Source organism: Crocodylus porosus, unplaced genomic scaffold, assembly GCF_001723895.1.
Source record: "Crocodylus porosus isolate Cpor-Errol unplaced genomic scaffold, CroPor_comp1, whole genome shotgun sequence".
Taxonomy (NCBI): domain Eukaryota; kingdom Metazoa; phylum Chordata; order Crocodylia; family Crocodylidae; genus Crocodylus; species Crocodylus porosus.
The window spans coordinates 28,579,356-28,594,980 of NW_017728911.1; the positions used below are offsets into that span (position 1 = coordinate 28,579,356).

A 15,625-nucleotide genomic window follows, 5' to 3' on the forward strand; every position below is an offset into this window, starting at 1 on the left:
CCTGTAACTGTGTGCGATTGAACACCAGCTCTCTGCCAGTGTAAAGGGACTTTAAGCCACTGCACTACTCCTGGGTGCAAATCCTATTTACAGGCATTCCCTGGGTGTTGGGGGGAGTGCAGATGTCCCTAACGGATGCAGTCACTGGTCTGAAGGAAACCACCCCTGTGCTACCGTTTATTAGCACAGCAGGCTCTGCTTTCCTCTCCTTATTTCCTTGCACTCAGAGTCAGCTATTAGAGGACACTGACATCATTTAATTAATGGTTTAATTGAAACTTGCAAAATAATCGGAATTGGGCACCTGATTCTTGTCACCAACAAAAACAAACTGCAAAGGAAATAGTGAGTCACTAGCTCAGTGAGCAGTCCTTGTGCTTCAGGGTGCAAGCTGCTTGTTGTAGGGGTTAAGAGAGGTTTTCTCCCCAGCACAGCAGTCTACTAAAAGCATTGGGGTCCTGGGAATTGCCTTTGAAACCATGGCTGGGGTAGCAGAATGAGTTGGACCAGCAGCCTGAGGCTATGTGGCAATAGCTGTGTTGAACAGGGGAGGCAGATATTAATTAGCAGGTTAGCCATAAATGAGGACATGGTTTTGCATTTTGATCCCTGGGAACATGGGATTTGGGTGTGTTCCATTTTAAAAGAGGCACAACTAGAGAGGAAAATCACATTACCCTGAAGAAGGAGCAGAGCTGGTCCTTATTAGGACAGAGCTTGTTCTCAGGATGCCATGTCTGAGCAGCTTTGAGTCCCAAGGTGGAAGCTACAAGTGAACTAGTGAGTTCTGAACAGTGAAGTGGGAAGCTTACCTGTAGTACTATAGGTCTGGAGTGCTGTGAACATGCTGGCAGTATAATGATGCTGGCATGAGCTCAAGCCACAGCCCTTAGGAGGAAAGAGGAGGAAAGCAAGGCAGGGCAAAGCAATATTCCATTCAAGCACTAGGGAAAACAATTAAAACTTGTAGGCACTGGTGGCTGACTAAAATAAGACCTTAATTAATAGCTTAATTTGACTTGTAAGGAAATCATTAAGGCTGTTGGTGTTTCTTAATTCCTAACAAAGTGAACAACTGACTTCCAGCAGACTTTCCCCTGTAGCATAGGGTCTGGGGATGATTGCCCCCTTCTCACAAGGTAGGAGAGCCCAGTTTGGATACGGCTGCACTCTGCTACTGTTGATAAGTGCAGCACTGGCCTGCACTTTGCAGCCTCTTGTGCCCCGTTGCTCTGAATAATAATCAGTCAGTGCTCAAAATCTGCTTTGGGACTTATCTTGTATCTTTTCAGCAGGAGTCCAAAGGACAGATATGGTGGATTTGATTTCACCACCAAGCTGTGCCACTTGCATCTTGTCTGCTAGTCCATAAAGTTTATACAGAGCTGGAGGTTTGGAAGAGAAGCAAATATGTCAGGATGTTGTTTATATACATTTTTAGCTAATGAACAGGTGGGTGGGTGACACCAGCCAATATTTGCCAGATTCAGAGGAATCCTAAGAAAAAGTTATTTAGATGTTATTTTTGGATAGAAATAGAAACTGACTGGCACTGGACTAAGGCAGAAACATGAGAGAGGAAGGGAGGTGAAGCTTGCCAATTGTATGTACAGTTCAAAGAGCATGTTGGTGGCTTCAGGTGTCCCCACAGGTTAAGGCATCCCAAGTGCAAAAAGCTGCTGCTGTTATATAAGGCCTCAGTTTAGATCAAGATTGGGAAATGGCAAGCTGGTTCCAGACCCTAGCTAAGGGCATGCGATAAATTTGGGGCTAAAATCACATGAATCTCTCCCCAGTGACTCTTGCAAGCCAGAGGTTGTTTTTAATCCCTTTTACCATTTTTCCTTAGCAATGACTCTTCTGCCCCAAGGGTGGCTCAGCACAGCTTTGGGCTGAGCAACAGCATCCAAGCATCTCATATGCTACCTGTTTAGCTTGGATCAGAATGTGGTATGTACAGGGTACCTCTGCTAAACCTGCTGAAGTTCAGGAAGGCTCAGAGTGCCCCAAGCCATGCAATCAGGACTTAGCAGAGGTGGTATCTTTTATTAGACCTGATTGCTTTTTCCTCTAGACCAATATGTCTACAACTTGGATACCAACCCATGCAATTTTGTTTGTGGGATGCTAAGCATTTATGTTCTTGGAAGCTCCTTTGTTCTCCAGGCCACTATGTTTACCCAGCACTAAACTGGTTGCACCTTGCTATAGGCCATATTGCTACAGACATGTACTTCCCTCGCATTTGCTGGTAATGAAGCCTGTGGCTAATATTTTTCCTTGGGGTTCAGAGCTGACCCAGCACGTTTCTTTTGGTCAGTGCATTACAAACCCAATAGCAGCCCAAAACATCTTGTCTGACGGTGAGGAATAAGGTCTTTTTCTCCCCTGTAAGATTATAGGGAAACTTAGAGAGAGCTTGTCAGAGCTGGAATCTTAGCAAGTCTCCATTTTGCTGTGTTTTATTGCCTTCAGTTAACTAAAGTTACTTTCTATGATGACATGACTGACTCTGTGGATGCGAGGAGACCAGTGGATGTGATGTACCTCAATTTTAGCAAGGCTTTCGGATACGGTCTCCCACAACTTACTTACAGGCAAGCTAAGTAGGGGCTGGATGAATGACCTGTAAGGTTGATAGAAAACTGGCTGGAGTATCAGGTTCAGAGGGTAGTAATCAATAGCTCTATGTCTTGTTGGCAGCCAGTATCAAGTGGTGTGCCCGAGGGGTCAATTCTGGGGCTGGTTTTGTTCAGGATCTTCATCAGCAACCTGAAAGATGGCATCTAGTGCATTCTCAGCAAGTTTGCAGATGACACCAAGCTGGAGAGAGTAATAGATATGCTGGAGGGTAGGGCTAGGATTCAGAGATACCTAGATGAACTGAAGGATTGGGCCAAAAGAAATCTCATGTGGTTCAACAAGAACAAATGCAAAATCCTGCACTTAAGACAGAACAATCCCATGCACTGGTACGGTCTGGGGCCTGACTGGCTGGGCAGCAGCTCTGCAGAAAAGAACCTGGGACAATAAGCTGAATGAGCCAGGAGTGTGCCCTTGATGCCAAGAAGGCTAATGGCATACTGGGCTGCATTGATACTCTAGCCAGCCAACAGGTCAGTGATTAGTCCCCTCTATTCAGGACTGGTGAGGCCACATCTGGAGTGCTGTGTTCAGTTTTGGGGCCCCCACTGCAGAAAGGATGTGGACAAATTGGAAAGAATCTAGCAGAGGGCAATGAAAATGGTGAGGGAGCTGGGGGACATGACTTTTGAGGACAGCCTGAGGGAACTGGACTTATTTAGTCTGGAGAAGAGAAGACAGAGGATTTACTAGCAGCTTTCAACTACCTGAAGGGGGAGTGGTTCAAAAGAGGATGGAGCTGGACTGTTCTCAGTGGTGGCAGATGACAGAACAAGAAGCAATGGTCTCAAGTTGCAGCAAGGGAAGTTTAGGTTAGATATTTGGGAGAATTCTCACTAGGATAGTAATGAAGCACTGGAACAGGTTACCTAGAGTAGTGGTGGAATCTCCATCCTTGGAGGTTTTTAAGGCTGGGCTTGACAAAGCACTGGTTGGGGTGATCTAGGTGGGGCTGGTCCTGCTTTGAGCAGGGGGTAGAGGACTGGATGACCTCCTGAGGTCCCTTCCAACACCCTAATGTTATGATTTTGATTCTAACACCAGGTTTCTCTAAGCAGCCTGATTGCATTCCAAAACCCCACTGCATGTCTTTCAGAACCAGGAAGGAGTTAAATGCTGCTTTGTTGCCATGGCACCTTCTCTTTAAAAGGGAGGAGAATAGTTAATTATGCAATTTAAGAAACTAAGAGGAACCAAAAAGAGAATAATGGAAGACCCTGGGTTCATGCTAGAGCTGGTGGCTGAGTCAGAAGAGAGGGTGGGCTTATTACCATTGTGGGGAGAGGTGTTGTGCTGGCTCGGCGTATTCTGTGTAACTAGCTTCTCTCTGTTCCTTTTTGTTTCCTCAAGGAGCTACTAGAAATTCTTTCTTGCTCACAGATCAATATCCTAGTCAGTCACTGTAGTTACCAGGTCTCTCTGGGTGGTTCCAAGACAACCTGGCTGGAGAAAACACTCTCTAGATGGAGTTGGAATATACAGCAACTTGTAGTAGGTCCATCCCACCCATATGTCAGGCCTGTGCCCTTGGCTATAGACCAGCACAATCCAGGATAGATGGTAGCGTTTAAATTCTTTAGGCAGCATTTTATTGTTTCCTGGGCTGCCTAACATCCCACTTACTATCTTCCCTGGGAATCCTGACTGGTGCAGACAATAGTATGAGACAGAACTGAAGGTACTGCAAGACATACAACATGTCCTAATGTATGTTCCAGACTTTTGCCAACCTGCATTTCCTGTGTTGCCACAATACTTGCCTCCGGAAATGCCAGGCTAACTGTCAGCAAATACCACTAAGAGGGCAATTAGAACAAAGGCAAAACAAAGTAACAATACAAACCCCCAGCAGCAGTAAATCTGGAGCATACTGTTCTACTCAGTGCAGACGGAGGAGCTGGCACTGTTATGCACGACAGGCAAAATAGCCTGGTGAAGAAAATGCACTTCTCTATTTCCAACTTCCAAGTCTTTGACTAAGGAAGACCACTCTCTGGTTTAGATAATTGGAGGAGGAATCAGCTGCTGTTTGTTTCAAGAGCTCCCCTTTTTGGTGACGAGCAGCAGCAGCACCAGGGAGCTGTCAGGAACCACATGGCCTGGTGAGGAGGAGAGCAGTGGCTGAGAGAGAAAAGTAACACAGAGTACGTCCAGGAAGCCAGCAGGAGAGGCCATCAGAAAGACAACCATTTTAATTTACCAATTTTACAGACAAAAGGTTTCCCACGAGGCAGGTAAAATACATTTTTGCTTCCACTGTCAGGCTAACGGCCCAAGTCCATTCTACTTGTCTTTCAGGGAAAACAGCCTTCAAAGATGTGATGTAAAAGCAAACCCTTAAACCAGTTTACGTTGCACCAGCCATCACTGCTCAGTGGCTCTCTTCCATTCCTGTCTCAGACTTTTCGTGCCTTCCGGGGACGGCAGCCATTGTGTGGAACCGGGGTGTTGTCCGTGATGGAGATGATCTCCAACCCCCCCATGATCACCCCCTGGATGGCAGCCTGTCAGGGCAAGAGAGCAGAGATCAGACCATATGCTGCTGCACCAATGCATTGATACCATAGCTGGTAGGGCTGTGCAAAGCTTAAGTCCCCAATTTGATTTAGCAGAGATTCAGCCCAATTCAGTGGCTGGATCTCCGAATCTGAATTGAATCAGAGGACCCTTTAATCTCTCCGAATCAAATTGAAACCCTCTGGATTGATTCAGAAAGGCTTGGCGATTTGGACATAGACACAGCTTTAAATGTTTTTTCTGCATACCTCAAGGTACCAGGTGGCTCGTGTATGCTGTGGTGCTGGGGCACATGGAGTGTTCCATAGGACCACAGGGGGGCTGCCCAGTGTGCTCGACAGCAGACCTGGAAGTGGACCAGAAGCACTTCCAGGTCTGCTGGGGAGTGTGCTGGGGCCCCCCTGCAGCTGATCGCTGAGTTGGGAAGGTGCAGGGGAGCCCCCGCAGGGCGCTTCCTGGCAGACCCAGAAGTATTCTGGGTTTGCCACTGAGCATGTGGATGGCCCCCCCGCACTCCTGTGGGACGCTCCATGTGTCCCAGCATAGCAGGTGTGGCTTGTGAATGCTGTGACCTCAAGGTATGTAGAAAAAACTTTTAAAGCTGTGTCTGTCTGAATTGCTGATTCTTCATATCAGCATCGAATCTTCAGATTTGGACCAATCAAATCAGGGACAGTGATCTGAATCAACAAGTCGAATCACTTTCCCTGATTTGGGCTGAATCTGAACCGAATAGGGCCAGCTTTGCACACCCCTAATAACAGGCAAAAACCCAACAGCACATGTTGAAGTAGCAGCTTTGGAACAGATTCAAAAATAAGAATCAGGGTAAACAATGTTTGGCATCAGTTTGGGAAAGCCATGTCATGAGGAGGAGATAAGATTGTTCATAACAGCAAGTCAGAGGAAATTAGCTAAGCTAGTCCAAATCAACACGCATAAAACCTGGCTTCTAGTTAGCCTTTTTAGGACAGATTCTTCTAAGTTTTCACTACTAAGATCATTTTTGTCAATGATCTAGTTTTTTGCATGGTGTATAAATAGTAAATTCCCTACAGACTCCATTTTTGTCATCTACAGAAAAATCAGATCAAAACCTCCAGACACCTGAATAAGATCTTCTCCAGCCCCTCAGGAAAAGCAGCAAAAAGATGAAGATTCCCATCCATGAGTCACTGTCTCTGGCACTTACCAAGCGCCCAGGTCCCAGGCCTTTCAATATCAATCGTACATGGGACACATCCTTCCTGCAGGCTTTCTGAGGAGAGAATAACTGTTTAGTGCTCTTGGTGAGAAGGGGCAGGCAGATCTCTATGGCTGCTACACAAAGCTGGGGAACTGAGGGCTGATAGGAAACAGGTGATTGAGAGCAGTTTCAACACAATTTGTGTCCTGCATACTAATTCCAAGTAAAGTAAAAAAGTAAACAGACAGGTGAAGCTAATCTGAGCTTGGACTTGAGGTAGCAGATGATGTATCCTCTGAACCTGGGCAGAGAGGGAGGAACCAGAACTCTTGAAAGCTTGCTTCCAACAGCTGGTTTCTTTCTGTGGCAGCACTGCCACCTAATGGAAGAACTGATCTTCTGTAGAGGGAAAATTGTATCCCAGCACAAGTTAAAGCTTCCTAAAAACTATAGGGGCAGAAGTAAAATCATAAAATTAGAAAGACATCAATCTCTAAGGGCAAGGACAGCCATGCAGTTACAGAAGCATAGAGTAGGCATGTGGGTATGCAGATTAGCTGCACAGGAACATATCAGCAGGACTGAAGAACTCTTGTCTGTCCACTCCTAACATGCAATAACTTAAATGGAAGTGCAACAACTTACCCCTAATTAAAATGGGTACAGTTTTCCTAGGGTTTAGCTATCTGTACTTCTGGTTAGGGGCAGGATGTGGTTATACTGGCTTTCTCTGTATTCAACCTCCTGAAAATGACTAGTCTTAGTTTCAGGAGGGGCTACCAGAGCATCTTTCGAGACAGGGCTGTAATGGAATGGACAGCAACAAGAGTTTCTTACCTGAGTGGGCTTATTTGAAATGAAAATGTGAAGTGTCTTGACTTAAAGTAGCTGCTGTCTTACTGATTAGCAACACTGTCCATGGCTGCATCAATACTTAGAAGGGAAAGCACAGCTGACTGATCTGCTCACAATGGCTTGGCAGTTGAAAGAAATACGTTACGTAACATTTATGTGAATATTTTGCATGGTTACATACCATGCAGACCAGAGTTAAAGGGTAAGTGGGGATGTACATTTCCCACTACAGCCTCCAAAATGCTGGAGGCTAACATCACCCCAGTGGCATTCAAATATCCCATTTCAAACAATTCATCCAGTTCCAAGTGTTTACTATGTCTTCCTCACAAGTGAAATGGAGGAAGCTACTTGTAAGGAGAACTAAGCTCTTCTGACCCCAGGAATCAATGGCCTTTACTGCCTCTCCTTCCCACAGAGAGGGAAGTGGGAATGAGAAGCAAAGCTGCTGTTTCTCCCCTTTTCCCTCCTGAGTATACTTTGTCTAAGCAGCACTCGTTCCCAACTGCTTCAGGCCACAGTCCTACCAGCTAACTACAATCAACCTTAACCTGAAGAGTCACTGGAGCAGACTCACCACTGCTGCTGCAAGGCCTGCAGCATGTGCTGCAACAGAAGTGCCCTTCTTGGCATCTCTGAACCCTTCACTGCCACAAGTAGTATGAACAAGTCGTACGTTTTTATTGGTGATGGTGACGTGCGTGCTAGGGAGGAGAGAGAGAGAAGAAATGGTAAGAAGCTGTCAGATTAATTCACCTATTGCTTTGCACCTTGATTACTTCCCAGGCTCTTCCCCAAACCATTGGACCCAGTGCTTCTGTTCAGCTTCTCAAAACTGTTGCAGTCTACCCAAGGGCAGGGGCTGCACAATATGTCAAGGTTGCTTTGGAAGCAACTGAGAGCATTGTGCCTTCTGCAAGGATCCTGACAAGACGCTGCTCAGATGGAGTTTTGCTGCCCCAGGTCCTCCTCCCCACTGTGAGAGTACGCGTGCTCTCTTATGCTTATTTAAAAAAAAAACTTTCCTTGAGCTGAGAAGTTTTACAGAATTGTAAACTTGTCACATTTGTGATCATCAGGGATCCTGGTTTTCTCTGACTTAACCAAAAATTGGGGACTTTTTTTTTTTAAAGTAACCCCAAATCCATAGTTTTCCATAATTAAAATGAAACACTATATATATACACACACATCTCTATATTAGCGGTGTTTCATTTAAATGATAGGAACATGTGGATGTTTTTTAAATCGAAAACTGGGGATTTTTTAAAACCGGCATCACCAGAGAAATGTGGCTACCTCTGGTAAATAACACGGCACTTGTTAAGCGGCTTTGTGACAAGAAGTGATGAAGTTCCCAGATCTCACTAAATCGACATCTGAAACCTGGAGAATGGGGGGATGTTAGTGTATCTGTATCTTTGCTCGGCCATGGTGTGCAATTAATGATTTCTCTCTTGTTAAGGGACCACATGCCAGCAAAACAAAAATCGACAAACCTTGGTCAGAACTGCTTTGTTACAGGCGGCACCTCCGGCACAGTGCAGCAGCAGCGGTTCAATATTTGTTCACCTAAATCAGCAGCCTCACATCAAGGACTATCCCCCAGCCAAGCACCGACCTTGGTGAAGGTGACCAGAACAAAACTCGCCAAGGACACCATACTCTGGGGTAAAGCATCCACACCTGAGGACAAGAGGGTGATCCAGGCTCACCTTGACAGGCTCAGGAAACAGGCGGACGAGAACCTGATGGTGTTTAACACCAAAAAAATGCAAGTTTCTCCACCTCGGGAAGAAAAACTTGCAGCATCCCTATAGGCTCGGCAGCGCTACGCTGGTTAGTGCTACGGATGAAAGGGACTTGGGGGTCATGACTGACCACAAAATGAACGTGAGCCTTCAATGTGATGCTGCAGCTAGTAAAGTGAGCAAAACGCTGGCTTGCATCCATAGATACTTCTCAAGAAAATATCAGGATGTTATTCTCCCCTTGTTACTCGGCCTTGGTAAGGCCGCAGCTGGAGTACTGCATCCAGTTTTGGGCTCCACAATTCAAAAAGGATGTGGAGATGGTTCAGAGTCCAGAGAAGAGCCACGCACATGATCAGAGGTCAGGAAAACAGACCTTACGACGACAGGCTGAGAGCCATGGGACTCTTCAGCCTGGAAAAGTGCAGGCTCAGGGGTGATCTAGTGGCCACCTACAAGTTTATCAGGGGTGTTCACCAGGATCTGGGGGAAGGTCTGTTCACCAGAGCACCCCAAGGGATGACAAGGTCGAATGGTCACAAACTCCTCCATGACCATTTCGGATTGGATGTAAGGAAGAATGGTGCTCTGGCGATGTGCCAGAGGACTGGAAAAGGGCCAATGTGGTTCCCATTTTCAAAAAGGGAGGAAGGAGGACCCAGGAAACTATAGGCCTGTTAGTCTTACTGTGGTCCTGGGAAAGCTTTTTGAGAGAATTATCCTGGCGCATGTCCGTGAGGGTCCAGCAGGGGAGATTATGCTTAGGGGCAACCCACATGGTTCATTAGAGGCAGGTCCTGTCAGACCAACCTGGTGACTTTCTATGACCAGGTCACAAAATCCTTGGACGCAGGTGTCGCAGTGGACATGGCCTTCCTAAAGTCCAGAAAGACATTAGACACTGTGTCTTGCCCCATTCTCATTAAAAAAACTAGGAGACTGAGGTGTCGACACCTACGCAGTCAAATGGGTCACTAGTTGGCCAGAGGGCTGCACCCAGAGTGGTGGTAGACGAGTCTTATTCGACCTGGAGGGTTGTTGGCAGTGGGCTTCCCAGGGGTTGGTCCTTGGGCCCTACGAGGAAAGGCTACAGGACCTGAACCTGTTCAGCCTCCACAAGAGAAGGCTGAAGGGGGATTGAGTGTCCTGTTACAAACTAGTCAGGGCGGACTAGCAGGCATTGGGCGAGTCCCTGTTTCCCCGAACACTCCCAGGAGTGACCAGGAATAATGGTCACAAGCTGGCAGAGGGTAGATTCAGGCTAGACATCAGGAGGTGCTACTTCACTGTCAGGGCGGCTAGGGTCTGGAACCAACTTCCAAGAGAAGTGGTGCTGGCTCCTACCCTGGGGGTCTTTAAGAGGAGGCCTGATGAGCACTTTGCTGGGGTTGTTTGACCCCAATACTCTTTCCTGCCATGGCAGGGGATGATCTGCTCAGGTCCCTTCTGATGCTACCAACTATGAAACTATAAGAACTTCTTTACTGTCCGAGCCCCCAAGGTTTGGAACAGCCTGCCACCTGAGGCGGTTCAAGCACACACTCTGAATGCCTTCAAGACACATCTGGATGTTTATCTTGCTGGGATCCTATGACCCCAGCTGCCTTCCTGCCCCTGGGGCGGGGGCTGGCCTCCATGATCCTCCCAGGTCCCTTGCAACCCTAATATCTATGAAGCTGTGAAAAAAAACAGTGCCAGATACAGGCCGTTTTACGCAGGGCGGTGCGCGCTGAAGTGTTTCTTACTTGTTGTAGGTGGCAAGGATGTGGAGTATGGGGATGTCCTCGTATTTTTTTCCGTTCCACCTCAGGTGACTCCCTTGTCCTGGCACCGGGGGCATGATGCTGGGAAGCAACACAGGGAAGTGAAATGCTGCCCATGCGTGGCCGGTGCCATGCATCGCACGCGGACCCTGGAAGAGGGCGGCTCGAGCACGGGGCAGCCGGGGAGTCCTGCGCGGACGCGCTGAGTCGCTCGTGCCCCTTCCCACCCGGCGCGAGGCTACGATGCCCCCAGACCAGGCCCCCAGTTCCCCCGCGCAGCGCGGCTCGGATCCGCCGAGTGCCCTCACCTGCTGTGTGTGGGGGGCGCCGGGGCGGGCGCGGCCTTCTTCGCATTGTCCGCCAGCCCCCGGGCTCCGGCCGGGGCGAGCAGGGAGCGGGCGGCGCGGGCACCCCTGGCCCAGGGAGAGGAGACGGAGAGGAGGGTTGGGTTGGGTTGGGTTTCAGCAGCCCCAGGCCGAGCCTCCCCCTGCCGGCCGCGCCCACGCGAGGACAACTCACCCCGCCACAGGCCGCAGCAACCGCTGCCAGACACCGCTGAGCGCCGCCATGTTGAGCCCGGGCCCGGGCGAACGTCAGCGCAGGGCATTGTGGATCCCGGGGGGCAATATGGCGGCGCCCATACTGGGCCTCGCAGGGCATTGTGGGTGTCTGGGTTGGAAACGTGCTTGCGCGTCCCCGGGAGACAACATGCCGGCGCCCATGCCAGGCGCCGCGCTGCATTGTGGGCCCGGCTGGCAACATGGCGGCGCCCATTCCGGAGCCCGCCGCATGGCATTGTGGGTTTTAGGTGGAAACATGGCGACGCCGCGGTGCATTGTGGCTCCCCGGTGGCAACATGGCGGCGCCCATGCCGGGCCTCGCAGTGCATTGTGGGTTCTGGCGGGGCGGTGGCGGAGGCATCATGGCGGCTCCCACGCGGGCGTCCTGGCGGCTCCTGGGCGCGCTGTGCCTGCAGCGGCCGGCGATCGTGTCCGCGGCGCTGAGCCCGATGGAAGAGGTGGTGGCGCGGCTGATGCAGCAGGTGCGCGGCGGCGCGGCGGGGGGAGGTTGCGGCGGGGCGAGGCGCCGCGTGTCCGCCCCGTGACGCGCGTCTGGTCCGCCCGCAGTTGGAGACGGAGCGGAGCCGCCTGTCGGACCACGAGGTGCGGCACCAGGCCGAGGAGGAGCAGCTGCGGCATCCCAAGGACCGCGGTGACGATCTGGCCAGCAGCAGCGTGGTGCTGGCGCGGGACCTGGAGGAGGTCTGGGAGGACCGGTTCCAGAAGGCCGAGCTCAGCCCCCGCCTCACAGGTGCGGGGAAGGGGAGGGGGAAGGTCTGTCCCTGCCTGCCCCCGCGGTAGGGGCTAGCAGAGCTCGCTGTTGTGCTCTGGGTCCGTCCAGCCCAGTGCCGTGAGTGGGCGCTGGGCCCCGGAGCCGCCTCCTCTCCTGGTGTTTCCTGGTTCCCTGCGTGGCGGGGAGCAGGGTCGCCGTCTGAGCGCGGGGGCCGAAGACGAGACGAGACGGGGACGACGGGAGCGAGGTCGGGGGTTTAAAGCAGGTGCCCGCTGGTACGTGAATGAGACCGAGGACCCCCGGTCCAGGAAACAAAAGTGGATGGGAGGGGTAGTGCGGATGGTTTCCTCTGAACACTTGTCTATTCGCTCTGCTGCCTTTGCTGAAACCCTGTTTGGGGTTGGGGAGTCGCTGGCGTGAGCCCCCTTCCTCGCAGCCTGGGGAAGAACGTAGGATTGTAGGAAATTAGGGTTGGAGGGGACCTCACATAATCGCATCTAGTCTGACCCCCTGTTCAAGGCAGCATCGTCCCTGCCGAAACGGTCCCAGCCAAGTTTCAATGCAACCTGCTCTTGATGGAGCAGGAATGGAGAGCCCTTGATTTTGCTAGGCACCCTGTTCAATGCTTGAGTATTTTTGCTGGCAGAAAGTTCCTCTTCATCCCTATCTCCAATTTAAATTTCCCCTGCTTCAGCTTGAGGCCGTTGCTCCTAGCCCTGCCCTCTACAGCCGCAGAGAAAACCCGTCTCCATCCTCTCTGTAATCGCTGTTTGGGTTTTTGACAACATTCTTCAGACAAAAAAAGCCCAACTTCTTCCAGTTTTTCTTTATGACTCTTGCCTCCCAAGCCCCTAATCATTTTTGTTGCTGGACTCTCTCAATCTGTCCAAATCCTTCTAGAAGGGTAGGGCCTAAAACTAGACACGGGACTCCCAGCGAGGCCTCACCAATGCTGAAGAAAGTGGAAGAATCCCTCCTCTTGACTTGCAAGTGACACTCCTGTTAATACAGGAGCCTAGCCAGTCATCATATGGCATTGTGAGGCCATTTGAACCTAGGCCCTCTGTAAATCCTGACTTTTATTAAGTGAACTTAAATGATTGGATGCTTATCTTGCTGCAGTGATCTGACCCCAGCTGACTTCCTGCCCCTTGGGCAGGGGGCTGGACCTGATGATCTTGCAAGGTCCCTTCCAGCCCTGATATCTATGAAACTGGTGAACTGGGCAACTTAAGGCTTTGCGGGGAGTATTTATATCAATAAATTTAAATGGTATCTGTCTCTTTCACCTTTAATGAGACATGACTGAGACAGGATATGTCACCTTCATGAAACCAGATCCTTGGGTGACAGCAGGAGAAGACACGTGTGCATAAAAGCATCGCTGGGAGTTATCTGGTGACAAAGTTGCATAGACAATGTGGGAAGAAAGAATGCTTCTGGCCTTGGGTAATTTTAGGTACCGGACAAACCTGTGGATATTCTGTCTGGAATCTGTTGTCTTATGGCAGATGCTGATAAGAACAATGACCGCACCTCTCTGAACAGGAAGCTTGACAGTAACCTGACACTGCTGGTCAAACAGAAGGTTGGTGACCAGGAGCTGTGGCTTCTGCCTCAAATGGAGTGGCAGTCAGGGGAGACGCTACGAAACACGGCGGAGCGAGCCTTGGTGTCTTTCTTGGGTGAGTCCCTTACTGGTGGCGGTGCTTCTTTATCCCTGTTGTTGTCGGTCATCTTGCTATCAGGCTTAGTGCCCGGTTATCCTCACAAAGCCGCCTTGCGCCCTCTTAGGGATTGCATGCTTTTGACCACAACTAACAGAAAAGGAGGTGGGTTGATCCCTGTGGGGCTTTCAGTTTCTGGATGGAGCTGCTGGGAAGTTGGCTGTGCACAGACTTGCCCTCAAGCTGCTTCCTGACCTCCACCCCTTAGAGAGAGTCTTTTGTTTCTGGTAGGTGCAAGTCAACATGAGACTGTACCTGGCCTAGTGGATTATTCAGGGTGGCTGTAAGCATTTGTGATGTGCAGGCCTCTGGGACTAGCTGTTGAACAGTATCAGTGCTGTTCTGGGGACCTGGGCTCATGTCTCTATATTTAGTATCTTTTCTAGTCATGTAAATGCAATCAAGCCATCTCCCCTTACCTTCCGGTGTGGAAGCAGTGCACACCACCTCCTAAAGGGAAAGAGCATTATGTTTTCCCAGTAGCCCCCTACCCCATGGTAGTGTTTGAGCAAGGTTGGTCGGCTCCCAAAGAGCTCCCCAGGGCGAAGGTTTATCCTAAAGTGGGGCCTAAGAGATGGATGTTCCTACTAAGAAGAAATAACAGTAGAATCAAATGAAAATTAGGCACAGGTGAGTGACTTCTGCTGTCACTGTCAAATGTAATAACTACAGTCCATTCTTCCTGATCTTGTGCTTTCTTCCCTTTTTCCCCCGCTTCATTTCTGGGCCTTGCAGGGAATCGCATCCAAGCCAAGTTTCTAGGGAATGCACCATGTGGGCTTTACAAGTACAAGTACCCCAGGGCCATCAGTACTGAGGACAGCATGGGGGCCAAAGTATTTTTCTTCAAAGCTCTCCTCCAAAGCAGCCATCTGTCCAAGGAAGAAAGCAAAGCAGACTGCGTATGGGTCACCAAGAGTGAGATGGAAGATTACTTGAAACCAGAATACCTAAAGCAAATCAGTAGATTTGTGGTGGACCTGTGAGAGAGAGCTGTGCTCCAAGCAGGTAGGGAGAACATGGGACAGGATCTTTGGGAGGAGTGCAGCTGCTGCTTAGCATTGCCTGTGTGACCAGAATGCTATCCTAGACCCTGAAGAAGAATCCTGCATCCCCTTGTTTTGTGACCTCTGCAGGGTCTGTACTAAATAAATACTAAAACCTCTACCATGTGAGGATCTCCCTGGAGTATTGTGTGTTTATTGGGTGTCCTCCTCTGCCTTTCATGGAATTGTGTTGGAGTCCCTTTCCCCTCCCTGTTGTGCCATTTTGTAGAGGTGATGTATCCAACAGCTGTGTTGTCCCTGGATCCCTGTAATAGCTTGATGCTCTCCTAAACATTATACTCTTCCCTTGACAGCTGCTCTTTATTAAGAGGAGCAGTGAGTGAGCTCCTTCTACATCTTCAGGTGGGAAGAGTTCCTTTTACTGAGGAAAAAGATTTATCCACTGGTGTCACTGGGAGACCTGGTAAAATGTTATGGTTACAGTTCCCCCTTTTTTTTTATACTGCTCAAGTCCCTAGATTTTTTTCTCATCTCTTCCTGGAGTGTTGTGGCTCTGGAGAGCAAGCAAACCTGGTAGTACATATTGAAGTAGCACACATTTTCATTTTCATTTTCTTTTCCAAGAGTTTAGCTCTTCTTGGCTTGGAGTAGGGGAAATGGGGATCTCTGGCAGTGTGGTGGTCCTTGTAGATGTGGATTGCACGTGCCATTGAACTTTGTTTTTCTGTAACTTCTTTGATCTCTTTAGCTAAAGACATTTCTAGGTATTACTCTATGGCATTTGCATCTTTGGGAAATAAGGTGGATGAATGTAAAATATTCTCTTTGCTAAGCAGTGCTTTTGGGTCTTTTACTCCAAGTCATGGCCTTGGAAAGCGTTCAT

The 15,625-nt window shown here is 49.4% G+C and overlaps 2 protein-coding genes and 1 long non-coding RNA gene across 4 annotated transcripts; 2 read left to right on the forward strand and 1 right to left on the reverse strand.

The window, feature by feature from the left end:
• Window positions 1-4,792: 4,792 nt before the first annotated feature.
• MRPS11 (mitochondrial ribosomal protein S11) lies at window positions 4,793-11,618 on the reverse strand. 2 transcript variants are annotated; one of them, XM_019533745.1, is made up of 6 exons: window positions 11,235-11,304; window positions 11,024-11,128; window positions 10,698-10,796; window positions 7,779-7,905; window positions 6,353-6,418; window positions 4,793-5,147 (listed from the first exon to the last, which is right to left on the reverse strand). In XM_019533745.1, the coding sequence occupies exons 1-6, from the start codon at window positions 11,282-11,284 to the stop codon at window positions 5,040-5,042; spliced, it is 555 nt and encodes a 184-aa protein (XP_019389290.1). In that variant the 5' UTR covers window positions 11,285-11,304; the 3' UTR covers window positions 4,793-5,039. The 2 variants fall into 2 exon arrangements, with proteins under 2 accessions (XP_019389290.1, XP_019389289.1); XM_019533744.1 differs by having other exon boundaries at window positions 11,024-11,618.
• Window positions 5,059-7,388, forward strand: LOC109309126. Its single transcript, XR_002100792.1, has 3 exons — window positions 5,059-5,149; window positions 5,629-5,630; window positions 6,357-7,388. It is a non-coding gene; the product is annotated as an uncharacterized LOC109309126 (long non-coding RNA).
• On the forward strand, window positions 11,557-14,918 carry MRPL46 (mitochondrial ribosomal protein L46). The gene is made up of 4 exons (XM_019533746.1): window positions 11,557-11,757; window positions 11,843-12,026; window positions 13,520-13,693; window positions 14,471-14,918. Exons 1-4 carry the CDS (start codon window positions 11,572-11,574, stop codon window positions 14,719-14,721), a joined length of 795 nt encoding a protein of 264 aa, XP_019389291.1. The 5' UTR covers window positions 11,557-11,571; the 3' UTR covers window positions 14,722-14,918.
• The last annotated feature ends 707 nt before the right edge of the window (window positions 14,919-15,625 follow it).